Source organism: Parasteatoda tepidariorum, chromosome 9 (assembly GCF_043381705.1).
Source record: "Parasteatoda tepidariorum isolate YZ-2023 chromosome 9, CAS_Ptep_4.0, whole genome shotgun sequence".
Lineage (NCBI taxonomy): Eukaryota > Metazoa > Arthropoda > Arachnida > Araneae > Theridiidae > Parasteatoda > Parasteatoda tepidariorum.
Genome location: NC_092212.1, coordinates 29,417,030 through 29,440,748, shown reverse-complemented (window position 1 = coordinate 29,440,748; position 23,719 = coordinate 29,417,030). Strand labels below are relative to the sequence as shown.

At 28.1% G+C, this 23,719-nt stretch overlaps 2 protein-coding genes across 6 annotated transcripts in view; one reads left to right on the top strand and one right to left on the bottom strand.

Annotated features, from left to right (window-relative positions):
• LOC107438082 (alpha actinin) overlaps window positions 1-14,855 on the top strand; it is a 70,214-nt gene extending 55,359 nt beyond the window's left edge. For all 5 annotated transcript variants that reach the window (XM_043045006.2, XM_016050265.4, XM_016050258.3 and 2 more), the window contains exons 9-24: window positions 268-360; window positions 692-922; window positions 1,006-1,082; window positions 1,526-1,655; window positions 2,812-2,903; window positions 3,015-3,123; window positions 4,914-4,976; window positions 5,057-5,134; window positions 6,777-6,935; window positions 7,055-7,139; window positions 8,231-8,430; window positions 9,045-9,098; window positions 10,030-10,098; window positions 10,292-10,450; window positions 11,752-11,910; window positions 13,842-14,855. In XM_043045006.2, coding sequence (XP_042900940.1) covers window positions 268-360; window positions 692-922; window positions 1,006-1,082; window positions 1,526-1,655; window positions 2,812-2,903; window positions 3,015-3,123; window positions 4,914-4,976; window positions 5,057-5,134; window positions 6,777-6,935; window positions 7,055-7,139; window positions 8,231-8,430; window positions 9,045-9,098; window positions 10,030-10,098; window positions 10,292-10,450; window positions 11,752-11,910; window positions 13,842-14,000 — 1,917 coding nt within the window. In that variant the 3' untranslated portion in view covers window positions 14,001-14,855. The remainder of the gene's footprint in view (window positions 1-267; window positions 361-691; window positions 923-1,005; window positions 1,083-1,525; window positions 1,656-2,811; window positions 2,904-3,014; window positions 3,124-4,913; window positions 4,977-5,056; window positions 5,135-6,776; window positions 6,936-7,054; window positions 7,140-8,230; window positions 8,431-9,044; window positions 9,099-10,029; window positions 10,099-10,291; window positions 10,451-11,751; window positions 11,911-13,841) is intronic.
• A 2,998-nt stretch (window positions 14,856-17,853) lies between these two features.
• LOC107438072 (uncharacterized) overlaps window positions 17,854-23,719 on the bottom strand; it is an 86,606-nt gene continuing 80,740 nt past the window's right edge. Inside the window, exons 35-37 of the mRNA XM_071185527.1 lie at window positions 19,570-19,685; window positions 19,157-19,285; window positions 17,854-18,059 (exon numbers count right to left, since the gene is read on the bottom strand). Coding sequence (XP_071041628.1) covers window positions 17,975-18,059; window positions 19,157-19,285; window positions 19,570-19,685 — 330 coding nt within the window. The 3' untranslated portion in view covers window positions 17,854-17,974. The remainder of the gene's footprint in view (window positions 18,060-19,156; window positions 19,286-19,569; window positions 19,686-23,719) is intronic.

The window sequence follows — 23,719 nt, the reverse complement described above, 5'->3', positions numbered from 1 at the left end:
TTATGTTATGTACTTTCATTTATTTATTTCCTCCTCCAACTCTTTGAGATATTAGAGTAGAAAAAAATTTCAGTTTAATCTCTTAATTTAAAAATAACTCGGCCAATTGGGTATAACGAGATAATTGTTAAGTCAAGGTCTTAAATGTAGTTCGATAGTTTCTTTTCTTTTAGTTCTATTTTAAGAATATTTTTTAACATAATGATTGCCCAGATATTATTTTGTGTTTAAAATATCTAACTGTAATGTCGATCTAATATCTTTTAGGCTGAAACTGCTGCCAACCGTATCTGTAAAGTACTGAAAGTTAATCAAGAAAATGAAAGACTAATGGAAGAGTATGAAAAATTGGCTAGTGATGTAAGTGTCATTGTACCCGATATAATATTAGTTATTTCTTTAAGCATTATGTATTGTACAGATTAAATTTCATAAATTATAAATTAAACTGAAGAAAGTAAAATAATTTTTTTAAAGTTATTTTACTCTGTCGAAAAATTTTTTGTTTTTCTTTTCAAATGTATTTATAACATCTTTAAAACATTTAGTAAAAATTTCATTTGAATTTCACTTTAAAAAAAAAAAATTTTTTTATGAAAAGTAATATTTAATTTATTTGCCTTGCTGTTTTTTTTTTATTTATTTATAATTATCTACCTTTTGTATGATAACATATTTATTTCCTTAACAGTTATTGGATTGGATCAGAAAAACTACTCCATGGCTTGAGAACAGAACGACTGATAACACTCTTGTTGGGGTTCATAAAAAACTGGATGAATTCAGAAATTACCGTAGAATCCACAAACCCCCACGTGTTGAGCAAAAGGCTAAGCTGGAAACTAATTTCAACACACTTCAAACCAAGCTTCGACTTAGTAATAGGCCTGCCTACTTACCATCTGAAGGGAAAATGGTGTCTGTGAGTATAACTGCCAGAAAAAAATTAATATTTTGATAATATATTGTTCTGTGTATTGATTTATTTGAATTTATGTTGTTTAGGATATTGCTAATGCATGGAAAGGGCTGGAAATGGCAGAAAAGGGATTTGAAGAATGGCTCTTATCTGAAATGATGAGGTTAATATTTGCTTTAAAAAATCTTTACAAATTGATGTATTGTTTTACACATTGTATATTCTATTATAAAATTAAGTTGATATTTCTCTCACCTTTTAATTTTTATAACTATATTACTATATAATTAGGAATTTTTTACTGGCAATATTTATGTAAGGAATTTAAAAATATCATACTAATGTTGGATAAAATTAAAAAAATTAATATTTGTTTTAAAATTTTAGCATTATAAATTTAGTTCTGTATTTCTACTACTCAACACTTCTTTTTGTGCAACTTGCATTATCAAAAAAAGGATAGTGATAAATGTTATACAAATTGTGTGCAATAATGTATATTTTTCTCCATTTCTCTCTGGTGGTATAGTTGATGATTTTTATCATAGTTTGACTATTAAATATAAATGAAATTTTACCTCACTAATAATTTTTGTTTTTTTACAGGTTAGAGCGCCTGGATCATTTGGCCCAAAAATTTAAGCACAAAGCTGATATTCACGAAGATTGGACTCAGGGCAAGGAAGAAATGTTACAAAGTCAAGACTTTAGAAACTGCAAACTGAACGAGCTTAAAGTATGTATTTGTTTTCTATGCTTGGCAATGTATTTTGTTTTCCTTTAATTACAAGTGTTTTAATATAAAATTTTTTTAGTTATTGAAATTGCAAAGGTATTTTTTTTAAAAATTTAATCTTATCTAAACTATTATTAAACTATTAAATCCTCTAATTCCCCTTTTATGAAATGTTTAAATGTTCTAAGAACAAATATTTACAGTAAAATTTACACCTTTTTCATCATTTCTTAAGATTCTAAAAATGAGAAAATGGTTGAAGGATAATTTTGATTAATATGGGATACTAATTGCAATCATGGGTGCAAGTCTTCCGTCCCCAGGACGGATTTCCGTCTTTCAAAAATGTCCGCGGACGGAAGTAAGACGGAAACAAGACTTACTCGAAGACGGAAATCGGAATTTTTTTTTCTGTCCTTAAAAATATTTTTTAGGTCTACGTTATTGGTCTACTTTCTTATGTCCTGTTGCTATTTTATTAAAAGAGAAATGAACAAATATTTTTTGTACAGTATTTAAACTTGATGTATTATGGTAAAGCTTTCTTAGAAATTTTGCATATGTCGAAGGGGTTTTGTGTATGTTCGGTATTTCAGTCAAGAAATTTTCAGTCTTTGCCTTTTTTCCAACTTGCACCCATGATCGCAATATATACATCAACTCTTTAATTTTTTGTTGCTGTTAATGATAAATTTATGAGCAGCGCTATTGGTTTGATTAAACTGTTTTTTTCTTTAAGTTCTTTCCTAAATGTAGCCCTCATTGTGCACACAGAAAAATTTATTAAAGTTATTTTTACAAGTTCAATTTAGATTGATATTTCATTCTCTTAGTGTTTTGGGGGTCTTCCTGAACTATTTTGTGACTTTTTGCTTTATAGTGTTGTGCCTCAACAGATATCCTATTGTAGACACTTTTGTTGTTCACCTCTTTTAAAATTAGCCACCCAAATTGTAACAGTTTTATCTGCAAGATAAGTCTTCTTCTAGAATTTGGCTCTCGTTTATTATCTTAAAAAAGGCATTCTCGGTTCATATGGTTTCCAATTCATATGGCTCCAAATAATTTGAAAATGCCACAAAATGTAAATGTATTGCAGTATTTATGCTTAATTGAAGTATTAGCAAGAAATTAATTTTTCTGTTTATTTTTGTAGGCATTAAAGAAAAAGCATGAAGCTTTTGAAAGTGATTTAGCTGCACATCAAGATCGTGTGGAACAAATTGCTGCCATTGCTCAAGAATTAAAGTTAGTATTTGTTAAACACCTTTTATTTTTTTTACCATTATTTCAAACTGTGCTTTTGACATGTTTAAAACTATTTAATGCTTGTATTTGAGAATATATTTTTTCTTTTAGTGCTCTAGACTATCACGATGCAGCATCAGTCAATGCAAGGTGCCAAAGGATATGTGACCAGTGGGATAGATTAGGAACACTCACACAGAAACGAAGAAGTGCTTTAGAGGTCAGATATTCTTTTTCATCAATATAAAATACTGCTAAGCAGGGGCAAGTTGACTAGTCAGTCAAAAGATCATATGTCCTGTCCCCTCAAAAAATATTCACAATAAAAGTTAACAGTTACAGGCTATTAAAATTAAAAAGTTACATACATTTTTGTTGTTATTTTTTATTAATTAATAATAATTTAAGCACTGTTGAGCTATTCTCTTACTGTATAATATAGTTTTTTCGGCAATCAAAATTTGCTTCTCTTTTTGATTTTGCCATCGAACCTCTTTCACTGTTTTATATTTTTTTTAAAATTTAACAATTATGTCAACAGGCCCACGCTTTGAAAGCGGAAATTGAGTGCTGTATTAATTAAATTCAACCACATTTGTGTAAAATATTAATTGAAAATTTTGACAAAATAGTGTGCTTTGTCAGCAAAAGCAATAGGGGTTGTTTAAGAACATGTCCTTTCTTAATTTTATTGAAGAAGAATTTTGGGGAGTTCCATACTTCTAGATTGTATCTTATCTTTCTTTTTGATGGTTGGATTTCTATCCACAATGTTCATAATTTTAGCTTTTAGTTAACTTTTAATTTTAACTTTTGTTAAGACATCTTTAGCTATCAATACAGTACCTAACTAGAACTTTGTGGGATTGGAATTTACCAGATGAATCTGAATGCATACATCGTCAATCCTTGATTCCGTACATTTTCAAATTTTATATCCATTTTCAATCGAGTTAGAATAATGACATGAAATAAAGATAAAGGATCAAGATCTCTTTTAAAGAATTTAGTTTTAGTGGATTGACTGACTTTTTAAGTCATCTAATTTTCAAAGGATTTGAATCCAATCACTTTTTGAGAAGTAAATATTCTTATCTTTTGGTATTATGCAAATGGACTATTACGTCTTTGTAATTAATCATTAATAATGTTCATTTTGACCAATCTATGCTGTTCAAGTTTCATGGTGTCATTAGCAAATTTAGTTAGCTTTTATTTTTATTATTAATTAAACAGAGATGACTGTGTTCCGTAAAAAATCCGGATTTTTCAGTAAACATGATCCGGAAGTTTCCGGGAATCAGAGGTCCAAAAATTTCAAGAAATTATTGATCACATTTATGTATTAAAGAAAATTTTATGTTTAATTTAGAAATATTAGAACTTGAATTTATACTTGGCATCTCTTTCATTTGTAAATATTTTTTTCCAGTGGAATAATAAATGTGATTAGAGATAAAAGTAAACTTATGCATAATTATTCATTTTTAATTATTCATAATTTATTTAGAATTTCATGTTTTGAAAATATCAATGATTTAAATTTATAAAGACATTAATTTTTTGCGATACTAAATTAATGATTTTATTGGAGAAATTTTCAGGATTTTTGAGTTGGGCTCACAATCCCCCCTGAATTAAAAAAATTATTTAAAACCTCATTTTCAGATTATAGATTTCTAAGCTAGAAACTCTATCATATAATTCTTTTAGTTTATTGATAGAGAATTAAAATTGTTTTAAGTTAAATGTAAGAAGAAAAAAAATTCAAAACTCTTACAGTAAAAATAATAGTTAAAATTATTCCTTATTAAATACAATGGGAAAAGTATTCCTGATAATAAAAAATTTTCTGTAAGTTTTTTTTTTTTTAGTGCTTCAGATGAGTTTTTCAGCAAAGCATTTTAAAACTTATGAAAAATTCATAAAAAATCAAATATCTATATTATGTAGATTATTTTTTTTTTCAAACACATTTTTTAGTGTGAATTCTTTTTTCTCTTCTCATAGGAAGCTGAGAGAGTGCTTGAAAAAATTGATACATTACATCTTGAATTTGCCAAGAGGGCTGCTGTGAGTGTTTAGCTTATTATTTCTCCATATATTATTTTATCTCTCGACATAACTATAATTTTATTTTTATTATATTTCAGCCATTCAATAACTGGTTAGATGGAGCACGAGAAGACTTGGTTGACATGTTTATAGTTCATACTATGGAAGAAATTCAAGTAAATATTTTCATATTTTCTAAATCATTTATAGTACTATAGTACTGTTAAAAAATTATTTTTCATATTCTAGTCATTAATAAGCCTAATGATTTACAATTAAAAAAAAAACTATTTCATTTTTTAAATTAAAATGTTTTTAATTATACTTTAAAAAAATATATTATAAAATTTTACATTGTGTCTTTTTTAAATACTTTCAAATAATGGAATTTTGCCTATATTTTCCCCCTGTGTTGCTAACATTTTTAAGTTTCTGTTTCAAATATACTTTCCATTCAGGCATAAATGATTTCATGTTCTAAAAACTTTTTTCATACTGTTTAAATAAAATTTCATAGTAATAAGTCTAAGCTTCATAGTAATGAAATTATTTTTGCTGAGTATCCAATGTTAGTACACAATGACCACATAAAATTATTAAATCATTTATATATATATTCTCGGAATAACATTATTCTTTTGAAAATTGTATCAATTTATATACTGCATATTTAATTTTTTCTTATTATTTTTATACTTTGGTTGTTATTGAGTAATTTGAAGGTTAACATGATTCAAATAACAATTTGTATAATTTAAATTCTCTTTAAAATATCACTGATTGAAGTCAAAAATATTTTTTATAGTAATACATTGAATGCCATGTCAGTCAGTCATTGGTGACTGACCCTGAACTTTCTGTTGAGGCTGTAATCGAACAGTGTAAACTATGATACAAAACTATAAATATTTGAATTGTTTTGAGTTAGACAATTTCTAAAAATTGTTTAGGAATTGTCTAACTTTTATTTATTACAAATACAATCTGTTAGTAGTGCACTTTGCACTGCTGAACCTCAATACAAGTGCTTCTAAGCAAAGTACCTGGTCTGATGGCGCTCAAAACGTTAAATGTTTTCTTAGTGTTGTGATAAGTCCAACTTCAGTGATAATGAAGGTTTTATCCTGAGAATAGAAAGAAGGTAAACGACAATGTAGATAATAATGGAGTTTAACTTTTAAATTATAATTTTGCTTTTAAATTATAATTTAACTTTTAAATTAAATTTATTTTATAATTTAATGTATGTTAAATAATTAACTTTTTTGCTATTGATGAATAAGTGTTTCTACTGTACATAGATGATTTAATGTTTATTTTTGCATGTCTAGTGTGACTTTCAGGAGAACTCCTCCAGACCTCAGTCTCGTGTCATGGTTACTAGAAAAAGTCACTTCGAATAGGGGTCTGATCTTGGCATAGGTCAGCGTGAATAAACCAACTGATACCTTCATTTTTCCATTGCACTTCAATTAAAAATGTGTTTTTGCTTGTTAATATAGTAGCAGACAGCCAAAGACTTTTAGTCTGGAGGAGTTCTCCTCAAAGCCGCATTATAGAAGGACTTGTTGAGGAGGATGTTGAATAAAAATTACTATTCTTTCATTCATTCAATGATTGTTTTATAATAATTCTTAATAATATTGACAATTTTAGAAGCATTAAGTATTGATAAAAGTAAATGAATTTAAAAAAAAAAATAATATTTACAAACTTTGATTATTAATATGCAAAATGAAATTTTAAAAAATTGATTTATAGTTAATTAAAAATTTAGAGTTAGACAAGATATGAACTTATTGTTGTGTTACTTTTCAGGGTCTGATTGATGCCCACGAACAATTCAAGCAGACACTTGGAGAAGCTGATAAGGAACACAAGTCTATTATAGCTTTATCTCAAGAAGTACAAACAATTGCAACTCAATGCCAAATACCTGGTGGAATTGAAAACCCATATACAACATTAACAGCTATTGTAAGTGTTACTTATTCAATCACCTGTCTACTTACTGCAATGATTGATGTAATATAATATTTATAACCAATTATGGAAATCTTATTCGCAATCAATGTACTATTTTTATCGTTTTGTAGAACATAACATCAAAGTGGAATGATGTAAAACAAATGGTACCGAAAAGAGATCAAGTTCTTCAAACTGAGCTTATGCGACAACAGTGTATCCTTAATTTTGTTTTCAATGTGTATTTATTTTTTCTAAAATTTTCATATCAATGTATCATAACGCACTTTTAAAATTTGAATACTCTTTTTATAATGTTCTAAAAAACCAATTCTAACTCTTTTATAAATGGAAAACATATACAGTAGACTCTGATTATCTCTGCTTGCAACTATCAGATCTAGTAAAAAATGAAGTGGCTGTTTATAAAACTTGTTATGAGGGGACAGCGAGGATTGCTAAAATGGTTGTTTGCTGCCAAATTTCTTCTTATCAACCTGCTGTGCTCCAAACTATTAAAAACTAAAAATTTTCATATTTATAAAGCTTAATAAATAGTACGTTTTTCGATATGTGTACGACACTTGTTTTTAACTATTTGGAAGATGGGGTAGAAAGAGGAACTCTGTCCTATCTGACTTTTTTCTGATGTTTTGTTGTCTTTAAGCCCTATTAGACTGGATAGCCAGAAACCTATTGTTTTTTTTTGATTTATGGTGCATATTGTTAAAATTTTCCTCTCTTTACATGCTGTTTTTTCGAATTTTTTTTATTATTTTATATTACCAGACGTCATAACTTCAATTTTTAAATGATTCAAATAAAAAACAGCATATATAATGTATATTTTTTATATGTAGGTTTTTTTTTAAATTTTTGCATTAAGTGAATTTGACTTATTTTTTAAAAGACCAAATTACTTACAAAATACTTATTGCTAACATTTGTCAACTTTAAGTAAAAAATCATTAGCTGAAGATTGTATTTGATGCCCGGTGGCTGAGTGGTAGTGCTTCGCCCTTCCGTGCCACAGGTCCTGGGTTCGATCCTTGGGCCGGGCAAGGTTGACTCAGCCTCTCAGTGGGTCGATAAATGAGTACCAAGCATGCTTGGGAACTAAACACTGGGGGTTCCGCGTTCGGCTGACCACCTGACCGGAACATCCACTCCTGCACCCCAGAGCCCAAAGCCTTGGCATTCTATGGGCTGTCATGCCACTGAGTTTAGTTTACAAGATTATATTTATGTTTTTTTAATATTTTAAATACATTGAGCAAGTTTGTTTGTTTTCCTTGACTGCCCCATAGCTAATGAAAGACTAAGGCGAAAGTTTGCCGAAAAGGCTAATGCTGTTGGACCCTGGATTGAAAGGCAGATGGATTCAGTGGCTGCAATTGGAATGGGAATGCAGGGAAGCTTAGAAGATCAACTAAACAAATTAAAACAATTTGAAGTTGGTGTTGTACAGTATAGGCCACATATGGATGAGCTCGAAAAATGTCATCAAGTAATTATCATTTAATTGACTCAATTATTAAATATCAATTTCTTTTTAAGATTTTAACTGGGAAACATAAAATATGTATTTTTATTAAAAATAGTATAATTTAAACTCTTAAAGGATGCATATTTTTGGTTATTTCACTAAGATTTTAAAATCTTTTAAGTAAAAAATAATGTTATCAATCGTAAAACCTTCCTTGTGAAATGCATATTTATGTCTAAATTATTATGTTGCAATTTTTTTTTTAAATTTTGCTCTATAATTTGAGAATGTCATATTAAAAATAATAGACATTAATAAAAAAGTTACTGTGAAATTTTTTTTGATTGTCTTTTTACCATGAAATATTTTAATGATTTTCAGTTCTTAGTATCAGCATATGAAGATATATTAAAAAAAAAATTAAGATATGCAAAATAAATGTAATACGACTGCTCTGCAAAATTTTATATATTCCTAAAAAGAGACTAAGATTATCATTAACTTTAAAATTGTGTTTATAAATGTGCTATTTATAGTAAAACATAAATGATTGGAATTTTTACTAAATTACTCAATCTTTTTGTCTCTATGAAATATGTTATATTTTTGTAATATTTTATCTATTTTTTTTTCAGGAAATACAAGAAGCAATGATATTTGAAAATAGATACACTCAATATACAATGGAGGTACTTTAATTAAACATTATTTTTACAAGTTATTAATTTATTTATCTGAATTTTCTAATGATATACAAATTTAGCTTTTTTTCAAAGTAATCTCTACCTTAACGGACAACAAATGTTTTTGCTATTTATGGCATATCAAAGTTAACTATAAGAGTAACTCTCTCTCAGTACTTAATCACAGTCTGCATTTAACTTTAGTCTGTAATAAAATATGTTTTTAAGTTATTCAAAGCAATTACTATTTTAAATTTCAATCTATATAATGCAATATTCTTTTGTAAATGTGGAAAAATATATGTAAAAAAAAATTCAAATGTAAATTTGATTTTTACATAAAAATTTTAAGATTTCTATTCATATTTGATAAAATCATAAGTTAAAATTGCATCAAATTTATAAATGGTTTGTTATAATTTAATAAAAAAATATTTTTGATGAATATTAATTAGCCTGATATCAAGCATTAATAAATATTTTATGTTTGATATTAGACTGTTCTTTATAATTTAATGTTAATAAATAAGGTAATATTAATAAATTTAAGAAAATAAAATTTTAATACTTAAAATTCCTTTACTAACAACTTATAACGGAATCTAAGACAAACTAAATTAACAGTTATAAATAACTTCGACAAACTCACAACAGTTATAAAAATGGCATATTGTTTGACAGACAAAACAGTGTTCAATATAACAAAGTATCCTATGAAGAACAGAATAATATCAAACATTGACTGTATTTGACTTTTTAAAATTTTGTCAATAATTTATTAATAAAGTTGTTAGCAATATTCAAAACACTGTCAATTGAAATTATTTTTAATCATTACATATCTTTATTTAATTATTTTCTTTTTTTTAATAATCATTTATAAAATTGATATGTTTGTTATATGAATATCGAACTACATGCTAATTTCTTTTGTTAGACTCTGAGAGTTGGTTGGGAACAACTTCTGACATCTATCCATCGTAATATCAATGAAGTTGAAAACCAGGTATTCACACTTTTTTCTTACTTAAAAATTCATAAAAAAAATTACTTCATCTTTTTAATTAGTGCTATATGTGTACTAGAATAACAAGCTCTTGCATATTAAATGAGAAGCTACCTAAAAATTAAAGAATAAACTATCAACAATTTTAATTATTTTCTAAGTAAAATTGTAATATTGTTTCTTTTATTTTTAGATCTTGACACGTGACTCTAAGGGCATCACAGGAGAACAACTTAATGAATTTAGAATGTCATTCAATCATTTTGATAAAAATAGAACAGGTCGCTTAGCCCCTGAAGAATTCAAATCTTGTCTAGTCAGTTTAGGCTACAATATTCGAAATGATAGACAGGTAATTTTTATTTTTTTAAATTCTGAAGATTTTTTGTTTCTCTTTTTTTACGTTTCAATTTTTTCCTAAATTGTACTGCTGAATAGTCATGTTTGCGTACCTTTGTACAAGAATGTCAATAATGCAGAAGAGTATATTTCACTAAGTTATTGGTGAAGGCTGGTTGTGTTCCAATTAGTTAGTGTTTGCTATTTATTTAAAGTACAACATTTTATTTACATATAAACACATAATACAAATTACCAATGTGAATGGATGGTCAACTATTCTGATCAGATCCCATACAATCTTTGTCGTTACATACGTCATCTCACATTCCACTGGATTAAACATAACCCACCACCAACTATCAGTATTAAAATGTCATTACTTACTTTTCGGGTTTCTACACTCATGCTCAGAGGCTTCGTAAGTGTTCATAGTGGTATAAGTGTTCACTTGATGTTCATAGTGGCTGCATATTGTTTTACCTTTGCTGCAAGGTCCTGTTCCCAACTTATTGAGAAGTTTCACAATATTCTGAAAAGTAGTACCTAGTAACTCAACGGTGACACAATTAGTGGAGGAGATTTAAAACACTTAATTTTTAATGAAAAAAAAACCAGATAAATTTAAATGAAGCTTCTGTGATAGCTGACTAAAAGCACACACTCACAAAAAAAGAGAAAAAAATGGTAATGGAGTGTAAGAAAAAAGAAAACATTTTAAACTTGCTTATATAGAGAGCATTTTCAACATTTGTTGTAACACCTAAAGTATGTCTTCCGAAATCTGTCTGTTAAAAGAATAGAGTTATGGTTTTTGTGAAGGAACATTACGACACCTCAAGTTTGTTTGCTAAAAATAAAAAGTCAAAGCTTTAACAAATCATTTTGATGCTTTTCTTTTATTTAAACTCTCTAACTGGTTAAACTTATACTGACTATTATTAAACTTCGATGAGAGTGACTTACCTGCACTATGTAGGAGTGACAGCAGTTTTATTTTGATGAATATTAATTTTTATTATAATCAATATTCATTTATACAAAATTTTCATATATTTCTTACTTTAAAGATTTTTATTTTTTGTCCACAATTATTATTTTTACATGTTTTTAACGTTAACAATTTTTGTTAAAGTGCTGTATAAACTACTTTTATGAAATTGTTCTGAAAACCTGTGCATTATTGAGAAGAATTTTTTTTTATTTAAAGAAATAACTAATTTTTTAACTTAAATATTTATTTTTAAGTTGATAAAACATATGAATTTTATGAAAATAAACTGATTATAAAACCACTGCATTCTATATTTTTAGGGTGAGGCAGATTTCCGTAGAATAATGAGTGTTGTAGATCCTAACAATACGGGTTATGTTCATTTTGATGCTTTCTTAGACTTCATGACAAGAGAAAGCACAGATTCAGACACAGCTGAACAAATAATAGATTCATTCAGAATTTTGGCTGGTGACAAAGTAAGTATTAATTTTTCTTCATTCATTATATGGAATTACAAAATCATTGTAATTATCATGTTTGGCAAAAAAAAAAAAAAAACATATTATAAATATTGTTGCAACCTATAACTGAAGATATAGTGAATGAGAAATGTTAGTTTTATTTTGACATAAAATAAAAATTTTTAGTTTTGTAATAAATCTTTGAACTATAATGCTTTTAAAAGTAATTATGGTAAAAGGATGTTTAAGAAAAAAAATTGAACTGTGGAATTTAAATCTTTTGACATCTTTAATTAGTAAGGCTACATTAAAAAAAATAATGCTAATATTTCAGTGTTTTTTTCTCTTAATTTATTTAAAGTATTTTCTAAAACAGTTATACAGCTTTCTCTTATTAAATTTTTGTTGCAAGGAGAGATGTTGCTCATTGACACTTCTAGGGCTGCAGAATTTGCATCCATATAACACAATAAACAGTTGTATTACAGTATAATAAATTCTAATACATTTTGACCTTTTAAATGCAATAGACTGTTAAATTATTGAATATTACAATTAGATTCAGTATGTTACTGTGAAAGTCAGCTAACGTTAATTTTTTTTTGGGGGGGGGGGGNGTGGGGGGGGGGGGGTCATGTCAACTGTTTTTACCAGAGCTGTGGAGTTCATTGTTAAACTAAGACTCTTTAAGTTTCTCGAGAGCTTAGACTTAGCACTGAGTTAGGCTGTACACAATTTATCCACATAAATGTGTCTGCGAGCTATTGGCATTTTAAATTGTATATAACTGTTTTATCTGATTTTATTCACTCTTTATTTCTTATTCATGAACCGTTTTACTTTTAATGTGTATTTTATAGAATTACGCTATTTATCAATTTTGATGAACTTTTAAAAATATGTGTCTTGAGATAAACAATTTTATTAGTCTCATTTATTTTATGACAATGAAATAATTGTGTGTAATTTACCAGTAGATCTGACTCAACAAATTGTTTGGCGCAGCATATCCTCCTTTGGATCTTGTGCCATAAAACCTCTACATTCAATCAATCAATCCACATAAATGTTATGTGATCATATGGCTTACTTTTTTTGCCACAAACTCAGTGGGGTTTCTACCTTCTCACATTGAAATCGGCACAAGCCGAAATGATAGTGTACAGGTCTCTATGATGTTTACTTAAAATGTAGGAAGCCTTATCTTTCAATTTGTTTTAATAGGATAAAACTGAAAAGACTCAATTGAAATTTCCACTGAATCCCAGGAAAGTGTTAATATTTAATAAATGTTAATTTCAAATCAAATATTTCCATTTTTTATGTTTAGTTATACTTGAAATAACATAAGAGTTGAAAAAATACATTTATAAAACCTCATTTATTAAAAATATTGATATTTTGTAAAAACCATTATAAAAAAAAAGAATTGGATATTAATATCTCACTTGCAGTGCACTCTCACCTATGAATAAAAAATTTAAGAAAAAAAAGTTGTCTAATTACATTCTAATATGAAACTTCATATCATTTATAATAATTTAATGAATACTTTATAACTATCAAATATTCACTTAACAATGCATTAAATTTATTCACATTTTTTAAAATTAACTTAAAAACTTAACTAAATTTGGTCAATTTAAAACATCAATAATTGATTTGTAAATGTGGATTTTTTTCACAATTTCAATTCTTATTTAATAATTTAGTGAAACATTGACTCGACTCACTGTTTAAATGTGATTAGTTAAATTTGTAATAATTTAAATCTTTGTCTAAATAATTTTCACGTGATCAAAGATGTGTATTTCTTCTTTTAAACTACAGGAACTAATTTCTATTGATTGTAGTTGAATAAATTTCAACAGTTCAAACCCACAACCCTGGTGTTTTACCATTTATGTATAACATGCTTTGTGGAGTAAAATTAAATTTTGTTGCAGCCATATATTACTGCTGAGGAGCTTCGCCGAGAGCTGCCACCTGATCAAGCTGAATATTGTATCCAACGTATGGGACCGTTCAAGGGACCTGGAACAGTACCTGGGGCACTGGACTACATGTCCTTCTCTACAGCACTATATGGTGAAAGTGATCTCTAGAACTCTGTAATTTTGTTCCCACCTGAGCTGGTTCATGCATAGCTTTTTTAACCAATTGACGGCAAACCAACGCTTACAATTTCCTATTCTTATTTGAATTGGATAGGTCAAAAAAATTGACTGTCTTGTGTATATTCAAAAATTAAAAATGATTTAATATATTTTGATTTGTTTGTAAAAACAAAGCCATTTAAATTATATAGGAAATCAATATTATTTCCAATCAAATAATTGTAGATAGCTGCGCGACTTTATTAGCATCAGATATTGTGAAGTTGGTTGTCTCAGAACCAGTATCAAAACAAAACCTTGATCAAGGTGCCCTTGGATCAAGAACTGTGTGAATAACCAGCTCATCATATGTTTTATCCCATCCCAGTGGATTTGGTTAAAAAAAATCATCTACTTAGTTTGAAAAAGTTTTTCTGTGTCGTTTTTGCAAGAGCCACTTGTGCCTTTTTGGGTGCACTTGCCGTCCCAACGTGTCTTCCGACTGCATGCTGAAGTGTGGTTCTTAGTCATCGACCGAGTAACAACATTTTTTGAAACGACAGAATGGAAAAAAAAAAGAACTTTTTTAACAAAAACTTCACAGTACTTGTTTTAAACTGTGTTCTTTCTAGATGTAGGTCAGCCTCTTTTCAATTGTATGTGTTTGACTGTGTAATTTTGCAATGAAAATCATATCTTCAAATTATTAATTTAAATAAAAATAAAATATTATTTTATGTTCAAGACATTGTGAGTATGTTTGAATGAAAAAAAATCTGAGTAAAATCACGCTTTGTGCTCCTTTGTACTTTTTAAAATGTCTTAATAAAAAATAAACAAAAACATTAGCAACAAAGTACATAATGACTAGTGTTTTTTTAATTTATCACATTTATTCTTTCTTTTTCCACTTGATGAACACATAATAATTGTGATTCTGTTTGAGCCCTCCATCACTTAAAGTAGGCCGAAATTCGTTGGGAGGATGTGATAAATAAGAAATGTTGTCCCCTGGGCTTTATAATTTTTCTAGCAACTGGAAAAAATAGCAGATTTATGTAGGCAAAATTAAATTCTAACTTTTAACATATACAGGTTGTCCCAGAGTTATTGGGACTAATTTTAAAGGGAGTTGGGAGGCATAACAAGGATTCAGATTTGCATAACGACTCATGGTCGGAAGTGTCTTTGTTCCTATCTTGCTGGTGTTGTTCACAAGAGCATTGGACAAAATAGACCTGCATTGCGCTGCAGTCATCACCCGCAGAGTATTCAGAGTTTTACGAATGCGGATCTGGCAAATGATCTGATTGACAGAGGGAAATGCACGAACAGCAGAAAGGTACACCAGATCGCTAAATGTTTAATCATAATTTGTAAGAATATGGATCATTACGAGGCAATAGGCATGGCAGGGTTCCCACTTATTTAACAAAGCAAAAGCTAAGGACTTTTTTAAATAAAAATTAAGCACTTTTTTTGGAAACTTAAGGACCTTAAGACTATTTTTAAAAATAGTATTGATTGTTTATCATAGAATATATATGCACCACAAGTTACAGTGCCAATTATTTACCTGTTTTAAAAAAGAAAATAAAAATTTTTTTTAATGTAAGTACTGATATAATTGTATTAATTAACAAGGCTCATCAAAGCTGGACCAGGCAATTTTTGGCAAACCAGGGTAGAATTTTTAAAAAAAATATTTTTCAGATTGTTAAGGGTTAAAGCCATCCATAAAACGAATATATTTTTCATTTTTAATGACTTAATTGAAATTGAATTGTAAAATTAGGATTTTTTTTCATTAAGCTTAACAGAAAACTTTTTAGGTCATTGCATTTAAGATTTGTATGAAAATTTTTATAGAATAAGATTTACAATTATTTGACAAGATTTATAATTTTCAAACCAATATGTTTATTAGTTCTCAGTGAAACATAAATAAAAGGGTCTAAAACGATTTTTTAAAGGTATCAACACATTTCTATGGCCTTTGCCTGTAGCCCCCTCACACATATCCTTTATTGTCTCTCTAAAATACCCAACTCTTGATGCACGGACTAATCCTAGTTAATAAAAGAACAACTTTTTGTTATAAAAAATCGACTTGAAAAATTGTTTCTATCAACTATAGTGACCCTGTGGTAGAATTTTCTCAGGCTTTCTGTGACAAACTTCCCCACAATTAGTATTTTTCTGCAAGATACTTTTAATTATAACAATTACTAATTTAAAGTAACAGAAAAATTGTGTTTACAGAAGAAAGTATAGAGTAAAAATGTTTAAAAGTTTTAATTATAAATGGAGTATTTTTTAAATTCTAATATTATAGGCGATATTCTCTCATTTTGTAGGACTAATTATTATAACACACGTTATTTATTTCCTCTTTCGAATTTTGAAAATCCATTACATAATTAAAATTCGCAAATGAATGAAACGATTATTAATTAAAATTCGTACATAAATTAAAAATCTTAAAACCTGTGGCAGTAAAACCCGAAATAAAGATCGACGACGAAATCACGCAAATAGAACTCTTAAAAAAAGAGAAGTTCAAATAAGTGTTTTGGTTGTTACAATAAATAAGATCGCATTTAAAACATCGGATTTTAAACTTTGTGGAAATCGATAGCAATCACTGCCAAAAAATTGATAGAAAAATAATTGAATCATTATGTCAAAATATACATTGATCGGTCTAAAATATACATTGTGTCTAAAATATATCGAAATATATTTTAAAACCGGAATACAATCAAACACCACACAGTTTTATGATACTATTAGCGTAAATTGAGCTTGTAAAGTTCTGGACCAATGTCGCCTTGTCACTGCAATTTTGTTACAGGGTATTATAGTAATGCTGAAAAATTAAGGACTTATAAAAACCTTATACCATATTTAAGTACTATTAAGGGCCCTTATTCTCCAAAATAAAAATTAAGCAGTTTTTAAGGAGTGTGGGAACCCTGCATGGTGAGGGCCCTTAACTCACTGTTTAAAGGGATTAGACTTCCAGCATACGGGCCATACCTGCTGCTGTAGGAAGATCCTATTTTGTGATGTTAAGCCTTACACTCATATCATCTTCAAAGAGTAGTGTTACTGCTCCCCACAAATCATCCTGCGCCCTTTGCACAGTGGTAACTCTACCAATGTCACCAAGACATGCATTTCTCATCCTACGTTTTATTTATGAATGAGGCACACTTTACGTGAGATGGTGTGTTCAACCACACCAATGCCTGATAAGAATCCCCATGGTATAAGACATGCTGACCAACATTTCATTGAATGTTTAGGCTGGTGTGGTCGCAGATATCTTTGTCGGGACCCTACTTATTGGCATCACCTCTTAACATCTGCCAATTAGAGCAAACCAGTCAGCCAAAATATGTTTCAATACTGTTGCTTGGAAAATGGGATTGAAAGTGCGTGGGAAGAAAAAAATTATTGCTAAACAAAATTGTTTATGTTCACTAATAGATTCATCAGAGAAATGTTTGGACATGAGAAGTAGGGGCACAAGCAAACTCTTTTAAGGGAATAATTTAAACCTTGGTAGAAAAACCTATTTTATGCCAAGAAGCAATTATCAGGTTAGAGAGGAGAATTGAACAGGGGCCTTAGGAACAGTTTTTTCAACTTTTTGAATAAATTTTATTTCATTAAGTTTGTAAGAATTTTTAAAAATACAAACTTAAACATTACAATGCTGTAACAAAGTTTAGTAGAATAATTTCACTGAATAAAATGAAGCAAAAATATTAATTACTGAATAAAAAAGGGGAACTTAAAGACACAAGTTTCTTTGTAAGATAGGGAATGATAATGGGTTATATTAAGAAATGTAAACTTAAATTTTAAATGATTTTTAATACAATTTTAAAATACATAAAATTTGGTAAAAATATAAATACAAGTTTGTAAAAAAAGGGAGATAAACAAATAAAATTTCAATCTTCGTAAATGCATAACTACACACTATGGGCTGCTAGTGTTATATTCCAGATATAATTTTTTCCAGGTTCAACCAAAGCAACTGCTCTTTGAATTTCATCACTAAAAAATAAAAATTACATACAATAAATAGATAAACACTCAAAATTTGTCTCAATTTTAAATTGGAAATTTTTTTTTTTAAATAAACTTTTTCTGCAAAATGATGTACATGCACAGTATTAATTTGCCAATTAATTAAATTGCTTTTGAAGTATTTTAATGATACGCATAATGTGGCTACAAACAGGTTGAGCACTATATGTATTTGTAAGGAAATCCTCGTCAAGCCTTTGTTTAGAAGAGCTTGTATTGTTGTATAGCAATGTGAAGTGCACTACTAACAAATTAAAATCAATAAAACTTTAATCGGCAACAAATAAAATAAGGAAGTTTTAAATTTTAAGTCACCAACATGGGTGCAAGTTGAATTACCTAACCAGTAGGGAATTGGTATTCACATTGGACATAAGTTAAAATGGGGTAAGTAAAATCTGAATGTCGACGTCAGACACAGTTAAGAGTGGATGTAAAAGCCCTCCAGCATGGCAGCACATTATTTTTACCTCTTTATTAAAAACAAAATGGAGAAAAAATAGTTCGAAAGAAAAAACTAGCAAAAATTAAATGAAAAAGATAAGATTATTCAATCTACCTTCATAAAATGTTAGGAATAATTTTCCCCTTTTTAAATTTGAACCAAAAACATACCTTAGATAGTAAAAATAATTTCAAAAATAATAAAAGATCAGAAGATTAAAAAAAAAAAATTGTTTATATAGTAATAGTTTAAAGCAACTCCACTATTCAGGAATGCTGTATTAGCAGACCTTAAAAGCATATAGCTCATTTAAAACAAATTCGAGCAGTCTTAATAATTTTCATGAAAGTAAGTTTTGCAGTTGTTTAAAACTTACACCAATTTTAAAATATTTTAGAGAACTGATAAAAATAATATGAGTGTAACATTATATAAGTGTTAATAAGTGAAAAATTATATAACAACAAACTTATTTCAACAGAAATTATTAGAACTGCTTAATTTTGTAAGTGGATTATACCTGAATAATAATGAGGTTTGCAAATACAACATTCGTCAATGGTGAAATCTGAGAATTTAAAATAAGATACTGATTGATAGCATAATGAAATGCACATACGTTAAATCATCAAAATATTGATGCTTGATTTGAGGCACAATTTTTATATTTGGGTAGGAGCTAAGATCGACAAGACAGGTAACAATACACTTTGACCTCTGTCTTTTATTTTCAACATCTATATGAATCCTAAATAAAAATGAAAATAAATAATAAAGTTATATCAGGCACACATAAGAATCAGTTTAAAACATTTCAAACACTAAAAAAATTTTGTTCAACTCATTTGCAATTTTGTCACAGCTATATTCAAGTTCTTGAATTTTGTTGCGTAAATAAAGTTAAGAAAATAAATATATTTGTCTCTATTTGTACAAAAATATACAATCTCAATAACAAATATTTGGCATAAACTCAAGTGAATTTCAGAATAAAGTTCAAGAAAAATATTCTGCACATGACAAATGACTTACTTTAAAGGGTTTACACCTTCAGATATGTTGTAGGTATAGCGTGAGAAGAATAGCTTCAGCAAATCTCTCATTAATGTTTCTACTTTTAAAGCAATAGCAGAATATTCAGATAGCTTCTGCAAAGAAAAAAAAAATAGAAATATTATTCATGAATAACTTTGTTTATCATTACAGAAACTTTTGATTAGAAATTGGAAAGATCTATGAAAATCTAAGCGTAGTAAGATTAAATATTGAAAATATATTCAGTTCAAATGTTAAATTATTATTATTTTTACAGGGTATCTGCTACATTTTAGATTTTCAAATTCATGACTAATTCATAGAATTTTTCATGACTTAACGAAGTTATTATTTTCTCTGACAAAAACACAAAAATAAATTTAAAAAAGCATTATAACAACTTCAATTGAAATGATAGGTATAACCGAAACTGTTATACTCTGCATCTTCATATTTATATATTTTAAATTTAAAAAACAGAGTAAAGAAAGAGTTGAAGCAATAAAATAGCTGAAAAAAAATACAAAAGCAAATAATTTCTTCTCCTTTTTTTCTGTTGAATTATATTCTATAAATACTCATCATAAAGGAAAGAAATACTCCTGATCTTTTTCTCATTTCGGAGTAAAAAAAACTCGCCAAATGACTGGTTTGTTGTTGTTGACGTAGGCCATTAAGGCAGAGGGGGTGCGATTGTTCTTGCTTTCCAATGGCGCCATCTGTGGCCAACAATTCGACTTCTGCCACACCCGTTTATAGGGTGGACCCATTCATTCATCCACAGATCGTAATTTTGACCTGAATCAGAGAACGAGGTATTGATTTGTTATGAGAACATGGAGGACTTTGAGACTCGACAGATTTAACCTGCATCAGTCACCATTTACTACACCTTACTGGTTTGCTTCAACTAGAATTTGAAATTGATAAAAAAATAATAATAACAAAAATTCTGAAATTACAGAAGTTTAAAAGCTCAGAATTTATGTTTTCTCTTTCATTTTTTGAAAGAACACCATAATTTTTAAAGTACATGAAAAAACATTTTATATTTTAATAAAATATGACTGCGAGTGGGGATTTTGTTATAAATTCAGATATTTGGAACCCCATGAAATTGGGGAGGGGGAGTAATTCCATTTTAAAAATTAGATTTTTCGGCAACCTAAATTCATGACTTTTCATAATTTTTTTTTTTTTTTTTTTTTAAATAGTTAAAATCATGACATTTCATGACAAAATTTGTTCAATACCGAAATTCATGACTTTCCAGGTGCACAGATACCCTGTTTTTAGTGCAGCAGCATTTGCATCTCTTTAAAGTTACAAAATAAAAATATGTATTACAAGTGTGCTTATATACGCACACTATTCAAGCAAGAACAAAAAAAAAAAAAAAAAAAAAAAAAAAAAAAAAAGAGTGAAAGATGTATCCTTGAAGACCAAGATTTTTTCCTCCTTCCATAAAGATCCATCCATATTTCAGAAATCTACATTTTTACAATTAACATCAAACCTGAGGCAGAATTTTTTCAAGCTATCTGAGACAAAACCGTCTAGCAATAATATCTTTCTGCAAGATACTCTTTATCATAAAAAAATATATGTAACTAATTTAAAATAACAAAAGTGCTGTGTTTACAAAAAAAAAAAAAAAAAAAAAAAAAAAAAAAAAAATTTTAAAAANTAATATTTTTTTATTCTAATATAATGGGAGATATTCTTGCATTTTGTAGGGGGGGACACTAATTATTTCCTTTTTTGCATTTTGTAAATAATCAATAATCATCACAGTAAAAAATAATGAAAAATCATAAAATCCGTAGTAGAAATTGCCGGGGAAAAAAAGACGAAATCCCACGAATCAGACTCCTCAAATTCGTTAAGAGATTAGGTTGCTGCAATAAATAAGTTCGCATGAAAAAACATCGGATTTAAAAACTGCAGAGAAATCAATAGCAATAGCTGCCAAAAATTCAATAGAATAACTGCCTTAAAAAGTAAATACTTAAATGTACGATTCGAATTTTCCATATTGTTTGAAATATATCGGATATTTAAAAACCAAGTGAAAATCAGTATCAATAACTGACGAAAATACAATTGAAACATTACATCGATTTACAATACTATCGATGCAAATTGAGCATGTCAAAAAGTGAAATGCATGATTCAAATTTTAAGTGTTAAATTCTGTACAAAAGAAAAGCAATTTCTTTTTACTTTTCAAAAGAAAAATCTTTCTGCAAGAACTCTGTAACGTTCTGCGACAATGTCGCCCTGTCGCTCAATTCTTCCTTGGGAACAATAGAATATATCATCAATAGAAATAGTACAGAACCCATCATCCGGAAAACCAAAAAACCGGAACGAAATTCGATAAATTTACCCGCTATTAAAAAAAAAAATTTTTTTTTCCCTCATAAGATTTTAGAGTTTTTCTTTCTATTTTGAAAGATGTTTACCTTACCATCATTTTGGAAATAATAATTAGTGTATTACTTCATCATTTTATCTTCTTTTTAAGATTATTTCCAAATATATATATATTTTTTAGTTGGGTTAAACCAGAGGTCGCCAAAGTGGTCTATATAGACCCCCAGGGGTCTATTTAACAAAAGCGGGGGTCGATCTGAGACAGGGGGGCGAATGGGGGTCGATCCAAATCGGAAGGGTCGATCGTGGGTCGAAAAAAAAAAANCTATGGGCTGCTAGTGTTATATTCCAGATATAATTTTTTCCAGGTTCAACCAAAGCAACTGCTCTTTGAATTTCATCACTAAAAAATAAAAATTACATACAATAAATAGACACTAAAAATTTGTCTCAATTTTAAATTGAAAAAAAAAAAATATTTAAAATAAACTTTTTCTGCAAAATGATGTATATGCACAGTATTAATTTGCCAATTAATTAAATTGCTTTTGAAGTATTTTAATGATACGCATAATGTGGCTACAAACAGGTTGAGCACTATATGTATTTCTAAGGAAATCCTCTTCAAGCCTTTGTTTAGAATAGCTTGTATTGTTGTATAGCAATGTGAAGTGCACTACTAACAAATTAAAATCAATAAAAATATAATCGGCATAAAATAAAAAAGAAGTTTTAAATTTTAAGTCACCAATGACTGATGTGGCCTAGACGGAAAGTTCAATGTCAGTTCCTGATGAGTGAGTTAAATAATGAATGGAATTTTTCTTTAAAAAAAATTATTGTGGGTAGTTTAGTTAAGATCGCTTACCAAAAGTAATTAAAGTTAAATTTTTGATTTTTATTTTCATGATGCTTTTTGTATTTCATGGTGTTTTATTATCAAAATCCTATTTTTACTAATTCAATTATTTTTAAAAAAAATTTATTTTAAATATCCTAGAGTAAACTTTGCAAAATTTAATGAACAATTAAAATCTGAAAATTAGGAAACAAGTATATTTTGATGAATAAAATGAAACAAAATCCAAAATATTAATTATTTACTTAATAAGTAGGGAATTGGTATTCACATTGGACATAAGTTAAAATGGGGTAAGTAAAATCTGAATGTCGACGTCAGACACAGTTAACCGTGGAAGTAAAAGTCCTCCAGCATGGCAGTACATTATTTTTACCTCTTCATTGAAAACAAAATGGAGAAAAAATAGTTTGAAAGAAAAACTAGAAAAAATTAAATGAAAAAGATAAGATTATTCAACCTACCTTCATAAAAAATGTTAGGTTTCCCCTTTTTAAATTTGAACGAAAAACATACCTTAGATAGTAAAAATAATTAAAGATCAGGAGATAAAAAAAAAAATTGTTTATATAGTAATAGTTTAAAGCAACTCCACTATTCAGGAATGCTGTATTAGCAGACCTTAAAAGCATATAGCTCATTTAAAACAAATTCGAGCAGTCTTAATAATTTTCATGAAAGTAAGTTTTGCAGTTGTTTAAAACTTACACCAATTTTAAAATATTTTAGAGAACTGATAAAAATAATATGAGTGTAACATTATATAAGTGTTAATAAGTGAAAAATTATATAACAACAAACTTATTTCAACAGAAATTATTAGAACTGCTTAATTTTGTAAGTGGATTATACCTGAATAATAATGAGGTTTGCAAATACAACATTCGTCAATGGTGAAATCTGAGAATTTAA